Here is a 19,384-nt window from a genome sequence, read left to right on the forward strand (position 1 = left end):
ACTTAGGGGTGCTAGGCAGGCTGGCTGTATGCGCAGGTCCTGGAGGAAAAGGGGGTTCTTGGTCCGAGCGCATCATTTTCCTTGTGCTGGTGTTCAAATAAATCGTTCGTTATGAACGCTGCCTCTGCGTCCTTCTTCGCCCTATCTAAACCCATGGCGCTCCGTGCCACAATATATAATGTAATATATAAACTGAACTGAATATATGCATAATGAAGCTGTGTATTTGGCATGGGGGTGGCACCAGTAATTGAATAAAAGCTGCATATACAAACATGTAACATACAAACCATTAACTCATTTTAATGTTCCTGCATTACTATTGTCTTTGGTATGATGAGCTAGAGTTGAACAGCAAATGAAAAAACTGCTGATTATGTCATTTTCTTCCATTTAATTTCTGCCACTTGACTGAAGCAGAACTAATAACTGCAGGAGAGCATTGCATAACACTTCTAATGGTGTGTGCCTGTGGAGGGCTGGGATACATTGCTGCTGCCAAGACGGAGCAGTCACTGTCGGAGATATTAGAGATGAGAGGTTGTGGGGTTGGGGAGGGAGGCTTCCAGGACAGGAAGACACTCACTGGTGCTCAGTCACACTCTGTTATGTCCTACTAGTCACAGTCTCTCTTTGATATTTGACACACGCATGCTCCTTACCCAACTCTGCTTTTCTCCATGCACTTGGTTCTGCAACTGCATTCTCAGCAACGTCTTGGTTGTAGCAGGAGATCAGAACACATGTATCCTAACATTGTTAGTCGCTTTGGAAACTAAGATATTTGGAAGATTTACCTCTCCATACAGCAGAATAATTTTTACTGGCGCAATTTTAGGGCATATATCTTGCTTTAGAGAACTATGGCAGGAGCAGGTGTAACTGTGCAAAATCAGTAACATGATGTTAAGTGTTTATGAGCGGAAGAGAGGGGAGAAGAGGGAGTTGGTAAAATAGCAGAGAGTGCTTGTGTGAGACCTGGTGGGCTGGATGTGTCTGGACTCCCACGATGAAGTGTGTTGGTTCTTTTGCACTCTACTGTGTCATGTTCAGTCTCATTTTCACTATGTGGTGGGAAATACTAAACCTTGGATAGTCTAAGGCAGAAAGTAGTTAATGGGAAGAGGTAAGACAGACCTCTGACCATCATACAAATCCACAACACAGGGATTCAAACCAAGGCCTTTCAATTGCAAGACAACAGCTCAAACCACTATGCTACATACTGCCCCATCACTTACCAAAAGCAAACTACAGGATGTGAGGAATTATGTTTATTTGCCTTTGGCCAAGGCAACTTATAATGTTAGGTATACAATACTTAACTCCCTACAGTCATCCTCCCATTAGTACAGCAAAATAATGTAACACATACACTTCTGAGTCTTCAATTCACCACAAAGACATCTCTGGAGTGTGGGAGGAGACTGAAGCACCCAGAGGAAACCCACATAAACACTGGAAGAACATGCAAACTCCACACAGACAGAGCTGCATTTGAACCTATGTCCAGTCACACAGTACAGGTAATGTGAGGCGCCAGTGCTATCAGTGCAACACAGCCACTTTGCTGCCCCAGCTAACATAGCTTGGTATTTTTACAGGAGAAACTCAAGCAAACTACCTTGCTCAATGGTACTGCAACAGCAGCACATAATGGGGATCATATTGGTAAACCTGAAGTTATCAAGTTCTTAACCTCAAGGTACATAATAGTTGCTTAAACAGTCATTTCAAAAGCAAGTTCCCCATGTGGTGTCGATACCTTCCATGCTGGAGCCAGTGTGGAGTAGAAGGAGAGATTTGGATGCAGAAAGATGATTCTGGAGTACAAATATTTATGGGTGTCTTCTCCTCTGGGACCTTAGTAAAGATTCCTAATTAAAGATTAACTGCAGGTCCCCAAAAATCAAATCCCATCAGGAGAAATGAATTATTACAAACGCACCTAATCTACTCCTAATCTACCTCTGCTTCCATTTTTCCCAGGCAGGTTATCTAGAATGTATCACTCACGGCGTGGATGGCCTTGGAACACTAGGACAGTGGCATCTCTTCCACCTTCTTTTCTGTTATGTGCTGATTCCAGGGACTGTTCTTTACATGAGAATTTTGTTGATTCCAGATCCGGTCAGCTGGATTTTAAAATCACAAAAAGAGAAAAATCTGCACTTTGCTTGACTTTACAAAATACCCATGTTCTAAACTAAGGATGGATATTTGAACGGTGTCTGGTGTCTTGCTTTTCTACCTGTCTTTGATCTAGGTTGTTTTTTTTCAGGTCTTTAGTCAGAAATTAAGTCACTTTTCTGGGTGTACCAAGAATTTTTTACTGGCCAGTAAATAACAACTTCAAAACTTAGAAGACATTATACATCATAGGCAGCTGACACCCACTGCAGCTCTACATGGTATAAGTACAGTAACACTTAATTTACTATGGTTAAAAATGAATAAATTCAGCAATGCTCAGTTCTACATTGTGGACAACACCCAAAGCCACAAAGAAAACATTGCTGACATGCCCGCTAACCAGAAAATGAGCTGGATAAAGAGGGAAATACAGCAGACATGGGATTTTGTGAAGAGTTTATGAGATATTATTGCTTTCAGGACTGGTTAGGTTTGATTAGTTTAGTATGGATCTAAAAGTTTCCCTTTTAAACCTTTCCAGTTACAACATTTTTAAGAGAAAATATTGTATTCTGTAGAATTTCTCCAGTATAATGTAAAAAAGTATTCCACACAAAAGTTTGATGCAATAGCCATCATTAAATAGAACAATTTCAAATGTTCTATATATGTTCTGTGACTATATACAGCATATCAAATATTACTTTAAGTACTCAATCAGGATGTGTAGTTTTATAATATTAATCAAGAAGTCCTGAAATGTTTAAAAGTCAAAAAACTTGCAATACTTACTTTTGCACTCAGATTACCAGGCTCTTGCTCTTACAAAATTAATCACAAAATGAGGAAAGTCCATAGGTTTTTCCAATACAAAGTTTTATGTTGTCCTCTGAGATGACTCCGCAAACCCTGAAACAACACAATTCCATTCCCATGAGCTACATTTCCAAAGTTGCTTAAAATACTCTTAATGCTTACCTGACTGTAACAACTCAGCATACTGTATCTGTGCACCTATCCGACAGTTTCCAATAACTAAAAATTAGGATTGATTAGGGTCACAACAGTCTCGTATGAGAAAGAACTTTATGTTATGTTGGAGTGGTGTATGCAGACACCTCATAATTGGACAGCTGAAGGTTCAAGTCCAGTGCTAGCCCTGCCTGTGTCAGGGCTTATAGTTCTCCAGTTGTTCTTATATTTGCATGGGTATCCTCCCACTGTCCACATAGATGTGGTCCATGTGAACTGGTAACTCTGTGCTGCCCCTAGCGTGAATCTGTATTAGTATACCTCCTTATACTCTATCCATTTCCTTTCACTGGATTCTTCCTGGACTGCCGTGACCTTGTTTGAAAATATGATTCATGACAATGAATTCAGCCTGATTAAACTTGGGATATTGTTACATACTGTACAAAAATGATATGCGTCCTACACAGTGCAAGTGAAAAGCCTGAGTACACGTGGGCACCTGAGGCAGAAATTGTACACAACTGGAACTTAGCAGAAGAGTGAAGAACATGTGTGCTGCATCTCAGACAATCTCTGCAGAAGACCTGGGAATACATGTCACATGATTTTCTGCTCAAACTTGCTCGCAAAATCTCTTGTGCAAAATGCTGTCCAGAAAGTGGACTAAAAATGTTGACAGGTGCTGTAAAAGCAAAGAAAAGAACAAAAGAAATGTACAGGCAATGTTGCAAAATCATGAAGCCTACTGGGGCAACAAAATGACTACACGTTCTTCAATAAATAAGGTCAGAGACCTCGGTCCTTAACCCTTTTAACCCTTTGTGGTGTGGACAAATGCCATGCTTCTAATCCCATTAAGGATAATTAGACTTACCATTCACTCGGCAGTTCACCAGAAGGAAGTGAACTTCTTGCCAAAAGCAGATACAGCTATTTGAAAGAAAGGTCAGGAAAAAAGGTCAGCAGAGCATGCCATACATCTGCAGTCAAAGCATCTTATTTGAAGGACTGAGGCAAGAAATAGCTTAGGAATAACCTTTGTCATTCTATATTTTGTTATCAACCACAGAGTGTGGACCCAAGAATTTCTTTAAAATACAGTATATACAGTGGATAAACTATGTGGATAAGCTATGTGTTAGTTTGTATATGAATAACCAAAGGGAATTTACCTATTTACCTATGAAACTTGAAACTATTTAAATTGCATTTGTCTTTATTTTTTGTTTCGCTCAGTTAAAAAGCTGTTTTCATTTCTCTGTGAAAAATTCCAACACAGTCTATTTGAGATTAATATTTATTCATTTAACCAGTGCTTCCAACATTAAGCTACTTTCAGTGATCTACCCATTACTAAAACAGCAGAGTTTTCACTGGAGAACTTCAGGGTAAGTTCCTTACTCAAGAGTATTACAGCAGGATATTGAATTCAAAGCTGTGACATCTGAGTCCAGATTTGGTGGTTCTAACCAGTAACTATTACCCCAACAAATGACTGCTGGTAAGTGCGATGGTCTGCTAGTTCTTTACCTTCTCCCAGTTTGCCGGCCTGCTCAGCAGCCCCTCCTGGGAGGATTTTGGAGAAGACGCTCTCGCCATCACCGGTTGACTGCCCTGCTGCACTGCCTATTCCCCCAGGCCGCGGGGCAGCTTTGGACCCTGTGTGGAGAAGCAGAACAGGTGATGTGGCTCAGTGGAGAATTCCTGGGTGTATTCCACCATTACAAATAAAAAAATGCTAGTAATTTAGCTGTTCAACCCATTTTCTTAGCCAATTACTTTCCTGCAGAAATATATATAAGGAAAGCTAATAGTAATGATTTGTGCTATATGACAACAGCAGGAGGCCTTGACTCCATATTGACTCTTTCACACTAGGGCACAATATAACTGCTTCCAAAAAGAAGCTTTCCATAGGACCATTTTCAAATATGTGTCTCTTTTGGGATTACACAGCAAGACTCTAATATTTTCCCTAGTTTGATTACTGTTAATAATCACTGCTCATCAAATGCAGCCTTATGGACCTCACCTAAAACAGAGTACAAGCAGCTGAGCCATTCCTGTTTTGTTATCAAAAATGATTGCTGGGCAATCTCCATAGCATATATGCCAAACAATATACAGTAAGGTGGTCACCACTTCTCCTTCTCACCTATTCCAGTTAGTGGGGGCTGAGGTGTTTTTGCAGGCTGCGTTGCTGCCTTCGATCCTATTCCTGTAGCAGGTAGCGTGTCAGTTTTCACCTGTTCACAAAACAGCGATGAAACACAAACGTTCGTTCAGTATCAAATGGGTAAACTGAACATGGTAAGATCAACTTAAAACAACTTTCTTTTAGATCAACTTACTTTATGAAAAGTACCACAATAATGCGTTTTAATGATCTATCAGTACAGATAGATCAATAATGATCTATCAATACAAATAGATCAATAATGATCTATCAATACATCTATCAATACAGCTTCTGATCCAATAAGTTATACTTTATCAAAAAAACAAACACAAAACTAAAATATACTGCAGTGCCTAGCTGAAAATCAGTTTAGTGACAGATATAAACAAAAATGCCAGTATTAATAGGCTGCCACTGTTGTTACTTCAGCAGAATATTAATTTATTGACAGTTTATCCTACTAAAAGTCAACATACAATTAATAAAAACAGGTTTAGGGATTAAAATTGGATTCCACCTATGCTGCGAGTTGGCTGTGCCAAGAGCTATTGGGCTATTGTCGGAAAGTAAGCTAATCACCAGAGCAAGATAAAGTATGCTAACTGGATTTGAGTGCAATCTAAACAGCGCTTTGCAGGGAGTTCTGCTCTGACTTATCAGATCACGACAGATAAGACGTCTCACTTGATCTGCACTCTGCAGCTTCAAGTGGCCGCTTCTTCATTTTATAGTGGAAAACTGCAAAAGTCAGGGCTGGCAGAAAATATTTTAATTAACCAAGATGAAAACATGACATTCTTACACTCTTGGTTTTCTTCATCAGACTGAAAGAACAAAAAAAAAATCTTAAACAATACAGTATTCGTTGATAAAGCACTTTTGAACCCTTGAAAAGTTCATTACTTAAACTCTCCCAAGACAATCAGGTTTAGTTAAGTCTTTTAATTGTAACATATCTAATTACTGTTTAAAGTTTGGTTTTGAAGCTGAGCAATCCATGACAAAAAGGTCACAAAGAGTCAAAGAAAGTCCTGAAAGCAGTACAACAACTCCTGGTGCAGTCCCACTTGAACTACAGTCCATTTAGTTTTAATGTGATGGTACTATTAAATCATCGGAATAAAGGCACTATCAGAAGAAGGTGCTTTCCTACACTCACCGCAGTGGTAGGCTGAGGGCCGGCTGTTGGCTGCCGTGCCTGAGTCTGCCCAGGCTTAGCCTGCAGCTGCGGGGCCTGTGTGACCTGCTGCTGTGGAGTCCCAGCTGGCTGCTGTTGTGGTTGCTGCTGCTGTCGTGCCGCTGAGGTTTGCGGCTGCTGCGGCTGCTGCTGCTGCTGCTGCTGCTGCTGCTGCTGCTGCTGCTGCGTGCGCAGCTGCTGCCCTTGAGGCTGAAGACTGTCCTGCTGCTGCGAGGCAGGCTGGCGACCTGACGGAGGCCCACTGGATGACCGTTGCTGTTGGCTGGATCCCTGCTGTCTTGAAGACGGTGGGTGGGACTGTAGATCTTGCTGCTTCCTGGATGTCTGCTGATGGTGGGGGGAGGATGACGGTTGCTTCTGTGACCTCTGGCCAGAATGATGGTGGCCAGAAGTGTCACGGTAATCCGAGGAGTGGTAGCCCTGTGAAGACCGAGAGTCTGGCCTTTTTCCAGAGGACGACGACATCTGCCGGGAATCGTGGCGCATTGAGGGGTCCTTCATGTGTCCTTTGGAGGATCTCGAAGACCTGGGCTCTTCTGAGTGCCGAGAGGAGGAGGAATGTCTCCCAGAGGAGCTGCCATGGTGCCTGTGATCTCGGGATGAAGAATGACGTGGGTGACCGTAGTCATCTTGTGGCCAGAGATCCTCATCAGGAGGTTCATCGTAGTCGTGATACGTGTGCTTCACATGGTTTCTACGTTGGGAGGACGAATGCCCACTGCTGTAGTGTCTAGACCTATCAGAGCGGGCCTCCCGTGGCTTCTCAAACCAGTCTGTTTCCTCCTGTCCCAAATGATAAGCTTGAGAAACCAAATAAAGATCACAGTCAATCTCCAAATCCATTGGCGAGAGCAGCTTGCAGACTGATGCCATGCAGGAAAAACAAAATAGGCCACAGTTAACACCATGCAGAGAATGCAAATCCACAGATTAAAAAAACAAACAAGCAAACAAATCAAGACAACAGAAAAATTCACAAGACGGCATGTTATGAAAGCCACTGAAAGCCACACACATCAGTGAAAAATGTCATGCTGACCAAAACATGCTTGTACATTGATGTGTAGGCACATGCAGTTTCAGTGTTAAACACAGCATTCATATTGATACTTAGTTCAGACATGAGCAGCTAGTTGCCTCAAGACACTTGCATGCAACTTTCTCGTTTGGGTGGGGGATGTTAAGGTGGGCAGTGTTTGGCATTCAGCTCCAATTACCTTCGCTGTCAGACACAGCACAATGCATATCATCTATAATGTAAGAATCATCTGGTTTGTAGACATGGCTCCTCGGCAGGTCCTTCATGTGGTCCTGCACATCAGGCAAGGAGTGGCTAGAGCCGTACTGATTGCGACTGTCAGCTGGCTCTGGCCCTACAGAACCTCGGCCAACACCCATGGGCTTCCCCACGGGGCTGAGCGGGCTCTCCTCCTCTGAGTTTTGGGAGCGCATAGAGGGCCTGCCACGGCTGTGACTACCCCTCTGAGAGCGATCCATGGTGTCCCTCTCGTACGACTTGCTCCTATGGTTGCCCGAATCTCTCGCAGAAATCTTGTCCATTCCATAGCCGGTCGATCTTGATCTTCCTGAGCCGTACATGCGGTCGTCTTCCTCAAAAGCCTCACGGTGGGACATTCCGTAATATTTCTGTTGATCATAGACGTTCTTCTTCAACCCATACGTGATCTCATCCTGAAGCTTCTTAGCCCTAGATACAACAGTGCAGCTACCACCAGAGGATGTGGTAATGGTATAGGAGGCCAGATCTGATTCAACATCTTTCGCCTCTTCAATAGGAGAAAATTTGGAGATCTTCTGTTCCATGCCCTGCTTTCTGTGCTTGCTTCGCTTTGATGACACGACTGCTGGAGCCAGACTTTTGGAGGAATGCTTCTGCACTCCCATGCCAGAGCTGCCACGTGTGGAGTGCTTGTAGTCATCATAGTAATATGAGCTTCCCCCACCCATGCTACTGCTGTTGCCCATTCGGCCATGACTGTCTGAACCTCGCTGGTGGTAGCTGCTGGTGCTCTTACCCCTGCTGTGGTGGTCGTACAGGTCTTCCTCAGACTCCTCCTCAGTCCTGCCGTAGGAGCTCACTCTTGTAGAGACGCTCTCGCTCCCGTACCGCCCACTTGCAGGATGTCCGTGGGCTTGCAGCATGTCAGTCTTGTGTATATCTGATGATGTTCCCATGTTCTCTTTTGTCAACTCGTTGATATCATCTATCATGACATAATTGCGAGGGACATTTTGCTCAAGGTTAGAATAGAGGCCCTCAGAGGTATAGGCAGATGAAGGACTCTCTGCCGAATGAATCCGATCAGATAATGAAGTTTCTGGGGGTTTGTATTGTCCATAAGTGTTGGCCATAGTTGTAGTGTACTGTCCATAAGTACTGGCTAAAGTTGTGGTGTATTGTCCATATGTATTTGTCATAGTTGTGGAATACTGTCCATAAGTACTGGCCACAGTTGTAGTATATTGTCCATATGTGCTACCCACAGCTGTAGATGTGTAGGTAGTATCTTGAACAGTGGTGGTCACAACAACTGGGGGATTGCTGATCACCTCATAATTTGTGGGAATTTTCTGCTCTAAGTCAGCAAGGGAAGTTTGTTTTGGCCTCTGGTGAATGGTAAGGATCTCTGCTTGAGGTTGGAAAGGCTGTCCAGTAGGATAGGGCGTCTGTGGTGGGTATGGTAGGGTCTGTGTTGGGTAAGGGGGTGGAACAGGAGGAGGCTGAAATCCTAGGTGACTCTGCGGCATGCCCAGATCAGGTTGATAACTGGGCTGGCTTTGGGGGAAGCTTTGAGGTGGGAATGTCCCATGTGCCTGGTACGATGGGGTAGGGTAGCAGGGCTGCATAGCAGTTGGCTGAGGGAGAGCTTGTGTGACAACTGGATACTGTGGAGGCTGGAATCCTGTTTGCTGATAGATTGGGGTTGTCTGTGGAGCTGGCTGACTTTGTGGGTACTGATATGTGACAAAGGAAGAGGTGGGGGGATACTGAACCGTGCTCAGATCGGGAGTAAACTGGCTCAGGGGGGCTGTGCTTGGTCTTGTCAGCAGCCCATTGCTCTCAAAGGTGTTGGTTATGATCCGGATATTGTTAAGCTCGCTGTCTGACATGTAGTCTCGGGTATCTCCCATGCATCGCATGTAGGCAAGCTCTCTTCTTTCCCTCTCTTTCATCAGGGTTTCTTTTCGCTGAGTGATGCCAAGCTCCAGGTGCCGCAGCTTGGCATCAATCTCCTTCTCTTCCTCCTCCAGCTCTGCTTGTTGCTTGCGAAGTTTGGTAGACTCCTGCTCCACCACCTTGAGCTCATGTGTGAGGTCCTTCAGAAGGCCAGCTTTAGCAGCCAGCCCTGGTCTGGGCCCCACCTTTTGAGGCAGAGTGGGTATATACATCTGAGACAGGGCAGGGGTGACAATGGGTAGATGGGACTCCTCTGGTGGAGGACTGGGCAGTGTCCTCTTCACTTTCCGCATCAGTGAACTCTGCTGTAGGGCAGCAAGCTGGAAAGTAGCAATGTAGTTTGTCAAGAGGCCAAGCACTGTTTATGAATCACAATGAACTACAGCTTCATTTAGTTTTGTAAGCCATTTCTATTTAACAAATTCATCTTGACAGATGTGCTAATATAGCCTTCATGGTACTCTCTGCAGATTGCAACCCTTTAGATGTGCTGCATGAAAGTAACACTAGAACTATAATTAAAATTAAAATTCTATGTGTTCTTTTACTTAATGAGCTCTGTTCTGCAGAAAAATATTCCGATACTGAACTGTGGGAAATAATTTTTCTTCAAATTTCCAAAAAGACTTGAAAATATGTTGAAAATTGCACTTTTTGATTAAATTGGATTGTCCTTCCTATTTCAAAATATTTAAAAAATTGTATAAACAATAAATGTGCAAATGCATGCTTGATTGTAATAAACCTTAATTCTAGAATTTACAAAGCCCTCTTAATTTACATATATAATCATTTCTCATAGGGAAAATAAAGACAGTAAATAAATAATGAACATTCTGCCTACAGGCACAGTATGAAGCAACCCTGATCTACAGCCAACATAATGCTGGTAAAGCTGGAGTGTCATACATTTAAATGAAATAAACTTGTAACTTAAATTTGAAAGTTAAAACTGTGCTGATGCATCCTGAAATTACAATAATCCAAAAAAAAATCCTCAACACACATAAATTGTTTGCCACAAATCTTGTTTAAAAAGGGTAATCTCTTAATCACATCTGTGTGATGTACTCAGACAATTTACTGTTTCATGTAAAACGTCATATTGGAGGTACATATACTGTAACATAATGAAGGTGTTCTTCACAACCCGCTCAATTTTATCGCCTTTGGCATTTTTAGAGGTTGACGGATAGTAAAGACAGCTTGGTATGTATCAGTGAGAGACAACTGCACCCTTGTGAAAAATCTGTAAATTGCTTTATCCCTATCTTCTGTGTTGTCTCTGATATGTGCGTTCCATAGCGCCACAGTTGCCACATTCACTAAGCAATTCTTCAATTAATTATATTTTCCTTTTTACTGAAAACAAAATCTGTAAACTTATCTTTTATTCAGGTAGGTACGGCAAGAGTGCTATGCTAGCTGCACTTTTTTTAAAATAATCTGATTTATTTAGCTGATCACTGGAACCTTATGATTTCAAGATAAGCTAAAGACCACTGCAATCCTGCCATTTACAATGATTTATCCATTTTTATAACAGCGCATTCTTACTGCATCAATTCAGGGTAAGTTCCTTGCCCAAGGGTACTGCAGCAAGAGTTGGGTTCAGCTAGTAAAAATTCAGATTGCAAAGCAATGGCCCTATCTACCCCACTAGCATGATTAAAATATTTAAAACTTGTTACCTACCTGGTTTTGCAGAGCTTGTTGCTGGTATAAGGACAGTCTGACACGTGCAGATTCCTCTGAAGTGGGACTGAGAGGTTTGGGGTCCGACATTGATCGCTGCACACTCTTTATTGGTCGGGGCAAAGTCTGCTGTCGTTGTGGAGACTCAGCAGTAAAGTGTTTTTGGGGCGTAACATGTGCTTTGTTGAGTCTCTCGCTGGAGGAGAAAGAAGTCTCCAACAGTCGATGAGGAGAAAGTGGGGAAACAGGTGAGTACAGGACCTGAGGTGATTTGGGAACCTGGCGCACAAGACTGGAGAGGGACTCGTTGTGTAGGTGGTGGGACTGGTAGCTTATCTCCAAAGGATCAGGCTTCCTCCTTTCAAGCTTAGACATCGCCTGCTGTCGCGGAGAGAGCGGATCAACCGTGCCAGAACCAACGAGCTGGATATTGGTGGAGTATGGACTGATAGTGGTGGGTACTGCAAGCTGAGGGACAACCACTCCTTGAGCTTGGGATTCTGGTTCAGTCTGGCAGGCAAGACTTTCCCCTTTTTGTGTTCGTTCTGGGGCAGAAATGTAATGCACAATTTCAACCCTAGGATCAGGTGTAGTGATGTGGATGGCCGGAGATACCCTGCCCAATTGTTCAGGTTCAGTTTGGCACGAGCAGTCACGAATGGTCTGAATAGCAATACTCGATGACATGATCTTGGAAGTGTCAACCTTGCTTTCAGCAGTAGATTCAGAGTGCTTCGAGAAGCGAGATCGCCTGCGTCTAACTGGCTGCTCCCACTCTGCCTTGTCTTCATCGTCAGTTTGAACACTGCAATCAACACTGCGCCTGGTCCTCCTCCGTCGTGACATTAGGAATCTCTCTTCTCCATCCTCATCATCAGTCTGAACACTGCTGTCTACAATTCTTTTCATCAAGGCTTGGTTATCATTTCCTTCCAATCCATCCCTCAGACGAGGCATAGAGTTTCTTTTCTTCATAGCTCTTGCCTCCACAAGTTCTTCATTATTCCTCAAGGACATTTCTGAGGCAGAGCTTGGAAGTGGTCTTGAAGGCATCAATCCCTGGACACTCTGTCCATCTACACAAGGTTGCCAAAATTGTCCATTATGGCTTCTCTGCAACTCAGATTGTGCATCTTGCTGTATTACCCTACCAGATTGGTCACAGACAACAGAAAATCCCTGAGAAGCAGCTTCTCCTTGTACTGGTACACCCTGTATGCCACTTTGAGAAGATGTGGCTGTTGTTACAGCTGCTGCAGCTGCTGCAGCAGCTGCTGCTGCTGCTGCAGCTGTTTTCTGCCTTTTCTGTTCTTCAAGCTGCTGCTGAAGCTGCTGTTGTAGTGACTGGATCTGGTCTAGTTGTTGCCTCTGTTGTGCAAGCTGTTCCCTCTGCATTACCAGTTGACTCTCCCTTTCAGCTTGTTGTTGCTGCAGGACCTGTTGTTTGATAGTCTGCAGCTCTTGGATTTCACGCTGCACCAACATTTGCTCTTTTTCCCTGTGTCGCTGCAGCTCCATACGTTCTCTTTCAAGCTCCTCCTGCAAACGAATTTGTCTCAGTTTTTCCAGCTCTACACGTTCTCGTTCTATATGTAGCAACTGCTCCTGCTGTCGACGAAGCCTTTCTTCCTCTTTTTCCTTCTCTGGGTTGCTACTGCTGCTGATGGCAGTGACTCCAGGGGGTTGTGTAGTCTGAGAAAGAGACTGCGGCTTGGTTTGAGGGTGTGCTTGTGGCTGTGTCTGTGGCTGTGTTGGAACCGCATGCAACTGGGACTGAGTTTGAGGTTGCATTTGTGGATGGGACTGGAATGGAGGTTGGTGTTGTATTTGGAGATGAGTTTGTGTAGGCATTTGAGGATGAGCTTGGGTTTGCAAGTGAGGATGGGTTTGCATTTGGTGATGAACAGGTGGCTGCATTTGTGGTTGCATTTGGGGGTGAACTTGTGGCTGCACTTGAGGTGGAGTCTGTTGTTGTAAAGACTGAGGTGGAATATGTGGCAAATGTGACTGTGAGAATTGCACTGAATGATGGGGTTGTGGCTGTTGTTGGTTTGTAGGTCCAATAGGTGTGGGCACAGATGGCACTAATGTAGAAGGTGCGCCGCGTGCTGCTGCACTATGTCCAGCCTGGTAGCTAACAGGCTGAGCTGATGGCAGCGGAGCAGCAGTTACCATTGTAGTGGGCGCAGAAGAGGTCACAGAAGGTTTTCCCAGATAGACAGGAGTGTCTTGAGCTATTGTTGTAGTTGGTGCACTTGTAGGGACAGGAGAGATTGGAAAACGACTTGGTGGAGGATAGCGATAAGGCCTTTGCGAGGACAGAGGCATTCTAGGTGTTACGACAGACATTCTGGTAAGGCTTGCTAAAGGTACAGCAGTCATGGTAGTCGTAGGGTAAGGTCTATAAATTCCTCTAAGCATTGGTCGTAGCACAGATGCAGGCTGGGTAGTGATTGGCAAAGTAGAGGCAATAGGGGTGTTGATAGTGGAGTAGATCATTCCATCAGGAGCCCTAATTGCAGTAGGATACAAAGCTCGTACATTCTGTCTAGTATTAGCTAGATTAGCATAACTTTGACTGTGGGTTGTCTGCCTTCCATCAGACCCATACATCAGACTAGCTCTTATCGAAGCTAAACCATGCTGTAAGCTAGCAGGAGACACTCCCCTTGGAGAGCCGTACTGCAAAAGCTCTGGATTGCTGCCATACCTTGCACCAAACTGGTCCATGGAGTTCAAAGCAGCACACATCCGACTGATCTCCCTGGCAGTAGTGGCACTATACTGGGCTAAGTTTGCTTCCTGGAAGCTAGAGATGTCTCGTGAAGAATAAGCATAGTCTGTGTTAATGTTTGACATAGAGCCATAACGTCGCATAGGTAAGGACTGACCAACTACATCTCCCTGGTGACGCAAATCTGTGTAGGATCCATACTGCATACCCATACCAAGGTAACTTCCTTCATAACCATGCTTCATAGTGGTTAGATCCACAGCAAAGTCTCCAGAGACTTGAACATTTAGATCATTTTTCGGCTGGTAGTAATGAAGTCCAGTCTCTGCAAGATTAGTATCCGAAACTGATGAATGTAACCTTCCAGGGAAAGGAAGCTGATCGTGAAATCGTTGACTCTCCTGGCCAGATTCTTGCAGTTTATTTCCATAAAACTGAGGAGCCTCCAAAGAAGGACGGATACTTTGTGAAGTCTCCGTTGTATGAGCTTTCTCCACCACCTTTGGTTTCTGACTGAAGGGGCCTCCAGTACAACTTCCACTGAAAGGCAGTCTATATACCACATCACAGCATGCCACTTGGCTATCTGCTTTAATCTGGCCAGTCAGATCAATGGCATCTGAGGGATCCTCTGATTTAACCAGCTGACTCATTGGTACTCCTCGTGAGGCACTGTCCAATTGCACCATCATGACTTGAGGTTTAACTGAAGATAAATTTATGACATTGGGCTTATTTTTCAATTCCAAAGCACCTGCACCATAGACTTCTTGAGACATACTAGGAGAAACTGCACTTGGGGCAACCTGATCAGTAAGAGGTGATGCTCTGGGTATTGCACTGACCACAGCCTTAGTTGTGCTAGTCTGACTCACCAGTAAATCTTTCTTAAGTAGTGGCTGAACCTGGTTAGCTAAGTTGAACCTTGCAAAAGATGCTGCCTGTTGCTGCTGAAGCTGCTGCTGCTGTTGGTGATGTTGTTGCAACTGCTGCTCAAGCTGCTGTTGCTGCTGCTGCAACTTTTGTTGCTGCTTCAGTAGCTGCTGTTGTTGAATACTTAAGTCTTCTAATTTAGCATCTATCTTTGGGATAGATGGATCAAGGGGCGGTGGTTTGTTTTGAGTGAGACACACTGCTGATCCCATTCCCTGACCAAGATCTACTCGATTTTGAAGAGGATCACCATAAATTACAGGTGATTTTGGTTGTGATATGAACATAGATGCTGCTACTGTGATACTTACTGTTGTTGCTGTTGAAACTGCAACATGTGGATGTTCCTGCGTATTTAGGTTCATTATGAGAGGTTGCACAGCTGTGGAATTACGGCTAGGGCTCCCATCAACACCAACGGAGTATTTACGACTCTCTGTTGCCAAAGATGTTAAGTCCATTCCCTGTTCTGTCATAATGATAGGAGTTGGCTTTGTCATAGTCCTCAGATCAACCACACTGCCACTTGAAAGCATTTGGCCCTGTTCCACTCTTGAGGTGCCAGGAACTGTGGAGATTCTACAGAGAGATATATTTTCCATGGACAACGATCCTCTGCTATAGCTGCTTGCAGTGGTGACCATGCTGGTGCCAACACTTACTTTTTCCACTATCTGTGTTTTATACATGGTGTGCTGTGGTGAATGATATGGTGGTGATGTTGGGGAAGTTGTTGCTGGAGTGTAAGTGTGAAAGGTTGGCTGACGAGTCAGTTTTGTTGGTGAGGAAAGAGGAGATGTGGCAGTGTTGACAGTCACAGGCTTACTAGGGCTACTTGGCTCGGAACCCAATGTTATTACCATAAAAGGAGAATCTTGGGAAGACTGCTGTCTAGAAAGGCGCGGTGAAACTCGGTGTGGTGTCTGGGTTCCCTGTGCTATAACAGGGGAGGTGGCAGCAGTACTACCTGGAGTAACTGAAATAGCACTACTGAATGTTTGTGTGGAGAACTCAGCTGTTCCTATTCTGGATGGAGAGCGTTTTGGACTTTGTGTAGGAGAGTCAGAAGGGGAGACAGGAGGACTTGATCCCTTGAAATAAGAATAAACCCTAGATGTCAGAGATTCATTTTCAAGTTCAGAGGATGTTGCTACTGCGCAGTCTCGGACTTGAACGCCTCTGCTCTCAGAAACTTTCTTTACAGCACTGTCTCTTTGACTATAGGCTTGAGTAATCTCTGCTATTTTACTGGAAACACTTGAGGCAGTAGCTACTTGGCGGCCGTATGTTGCAGATTGTGTTGTAGACACAGTTTGACTCACGGCAGTCTGACTAACAGTTACTGCATCTCTACTATAAACCCCATAAGCAGCTATTGTGGTGGGAACAGCTGGTATAACACTGTTTTTACCAGTGTGGCTTCTGATTTTATCTCTCTGTGCTTCTTTTGAAAAATGCTGTGTCACACGGACATCAGGAATCCCTCTTCCTGGTACTCCACTGGTTTCAGTTGCTGTGGAGGCAAATGACACAGGTGCTGAAAGCTGAGTTGGACTAGTCCCAGGAGTCAAGAGGGCATTGTTTTGCTCAAGTAGCTTAGCAAATGCTGAACCTGTATCTAAAAGCTGCTTATCTGGGTAGGAATCATCTAGTTCCATCTCATCAACTTGTTGCTGTTGCAAGTCATGGGTGGAAGACTGATGCATTTTTGTAATGCTTTGAGATGTTTGCCGAATCTCCTCGTAAATGTCTCCAGTCTCTGACACATTGTTTCCGTAGTCAGTCTGCGCAAGGTTGTTGTAATCATATTCATCATCATAATGGTCTGGCTCATGTCTTACATCTTCCTGCTGATAAGCACTGTCATAGTGCTGGCCTTGTCTCACTTGTGTTTGTTGCTTCTGTTGTTTCTGCAGCATCTCAGCCTTTCTCATCATTTCCTCATAGACCTCTTCAGCACTTTTAAGTGGCTTACTTGTTGAAGAGGAAGTGGTGGTAGTTGGCTTCTCAGTTGGGGAGTACAGCGACATAAATGTCGGTAGGTTATATTCACTCCCAGACTTATACAGCTTCGAAGCTATCACTTCATAACCCTCAGCCTCAGAGTCAATAGAGGGTGAATACTCTGAGCAGGAGGAACGATGAAGCTCCTCCATTTCAGCTGCCTGTCTCAGTTCCTCTGTTGGGGATGCATCCTCGATGGGAGAAAGATTACTTGGGGGGGTCTTGGATCGCTCTCTGCGCCTCTGAGCCCTCAGTTCCTCCTTGTCCCTTTTAGTTTTTCTGGCAGTGCTCCGAATTCTCTGCTGCTCTACTTCTCTCATCTTTTCTTGTTCTCTAAGCAGTTCTTCTTCTTCTCTCAGTTCATCTTCCTCAGATGAGTCCTCAATAGTTGGCAGGAGTGGACCATGAGAACGATGACGAGCTTTTCTTTGCTGCTTTGCTTCCTCGAGTCTCTGTCTACGACTAGGACTGCTATCACTATCATCCTCCATGGACGAGACAGATGTTGGAGACGTGCCTGATGTATAGCTCGGAGTAGTGGCTGGTAGAGTTGAAGAATATTCACCTCTTGAGCGCTCCTCTGGAGAGCCAGTCAAGCTCTCCATTTCTAGCTCTGGCTCTCGATCTAGGCTAAGGTCATTCTCATTGCTGAGCTCCATATCACGGTTGTAACTGCTTGTGTTGTTCAACTCAATAGTCTTGAAACGGCGCAGCCCTCCTTGTGAAGAAATAATATCTTCCTCTCCGTCTTCTACGGCACCTTGATATCCATCATCACCTTTTATGTCTTCTTCATAGCTGCTGGAATGATGAGTTAGCCGTCGTTTTTCTTTCCCTGTATCGCTGCTGTGCTTATGCATCTTTTTTGGTTTCTGGTAACTGTATCCTTCATCTTCTTCATCATTAATATCCTCATCTGCACTCATTTCCAAGATTTGTCTCCTCATGAACTCTTCGTCAGTCATTTCGTTCTCCATCTTTCTTGACCGGCCAGGTATGGGGGAGAAACCACTCTCACTACTGTCCTCTACATAGTCATGACGCAGTTTACTGCTGAAGTCATCAGAGGACTCTGCAGGTCCTTCATCAAGCTCATGTTGGTTCTCCCAGTCACCTGGTTCTTCATCCTCCTCCAGGATATCTTCCAGCTCCTCATCTGAGTCATATGCCTCTGGGGTAATGGATAATGATCGAGGCCTCTGTTTCTTATCATCACTGTCTCTGGAGTCACGATGGTGTCGCCCCCGTCCTCTCTTCTGCTCCTGCTCAGAGATGGACTTGGACTCTAGCAAAGGTCGCATGGAACTCTCCAGCTTTGTTATCTCACAGGGGCTAGGAGGGCTCCTCTCTCCAAGCCCTCTTTCACTCAGCTTCATCTCCTCTTCTTGGATCAGCCCTGTGATCTCACTTTGGGAGCTGGAGATTCCATCTGAGGAGTAGCCGGTGTCACTAAGGCTCTGGGGACTCCGAGAAATATCTTGAGTGCTAGATTTGTTAGCATCCTAAAAAAAAACAGACATATTTGGCATAGTTTTCTTGTGTAGCACCATTTCAGTGAAGTTTGCTTCACATGACAAGTCTAATATTTTTTGTTGACCAATATCAGCAATAAGGCTTAATCATAATACAGCATAGTCTTGTTTATCCAATCTTCAGATATCTGATATTCCACTTTATCTGACATAGCCAAACCATATGCATACTATTTTGATCAATCCCATAGTGCTTTGTCTCTCACTGCCACATACCACCATTTTTGTAGCTTTATTTAATTATATGATTGTTTTGTTTCTCAAGATTTGTGCTAGTGATTTCTGTTCCTTAAAAACAAATCGGCAACAAAAAAGTATTGGTAAATTCAGAAGAAGGTCTAAAATTTAAAGGAAAAATTGCATTGTCTCATCAACAAAGGACAGCAGGTATATAGCTGTGATGATACAGGCTTAAACTATAAATTGCTGCCTTCAAAAACTGTAGCTTACCAGGCTGAAGCTTCAGATGCTGGCAACACCTTATGACAAAGAAGGCAAGCAAATGTGGGAAATTTCGAACACTTTTTTAAACGATAGTTCTATACCCTATTATTTTAGTTGTATATAAACATATATTAGCATATATAAAGTCATATGTAAATTATATTGTGTATATTTCATGAATATACATATGAGTTACTGAGTTACACTGTATAAAGATTATTAAGAAACTTTATACTTATACTGCACTATACCTTAAAGGAAACTTCATTTTCCTTTTTGTCTATTATGGCTGTCATGTGTCATTTTTCAAGGTTTACACTAAAAACAAGACAACTGTGATTCCTCCACCATCTGTGCT

At 43.8% G+C, this 19,384-nt stretch overlaps 1 protein-coding gene across 4 annotated transcripts in view; it reads right to left on the bottom strand.

The window, feature by feature from the left end:
• The window catches only part of bsna (bassoon presynaptic cytomatrix protein a), a 132,340-nt gene that overhangs the window by 7,049 nt on the left and 105,907 nt on the right, over positions 1–19,384 (bottom strand). For all 4 annotated transcript variants that reach the window (XM_029247358.1, XM_029247360.1, XM_029247357.1 and 1 more), the window contains 8 exons: positions 11,380–18,552; positions 7,703–10,004; positions 6,447–7,285; positions 5,264–5,354; positions 4,639–4,767; positions 3,983–4,038; positions 2,926–3,042; positions 2,017–2,135 (listed from right to left, as the gene is read on the bottom strand). In XM_029247358.1, the coding sequence (XP_029103191.1) occupies positions 3,998–4,038; positions 4,639–4,767; positions 5,264–5,354; positions 6,447–7,285; positions 7,703–10,004; positions 11,380–18,552 (10,575 nt within the window). In that variant the 3' untranslated portion in view covers positions 2,017–2,135; positions 2,926–3,042; positions 3,983–3,997. The remainder of the gene's footprint in view (positions 1–2,016; positions 2,136–2,925; positions 3,043–3,982; positions 4,039–4,638; positions 4,768–5,263; positions 5,355–6,446; positions 7,286–7,702; positions 10,005–11,379; positions 18,553–19,384) is intronic.

This window comes from Scleropages formosus, chromosome 2 (assembly GCF_900964775.1).
Source record: "Scleropages formosus chromosome 2, fSclFor1.1, whole genome shotgun sequence".
Classification (NCBI taxonomy): Eukaryota; Metazoa; Chordata; class Actinopteri; order Osteoglossiformes; family Osteoglossidae; genus Scleropages; species Scleropages formosus.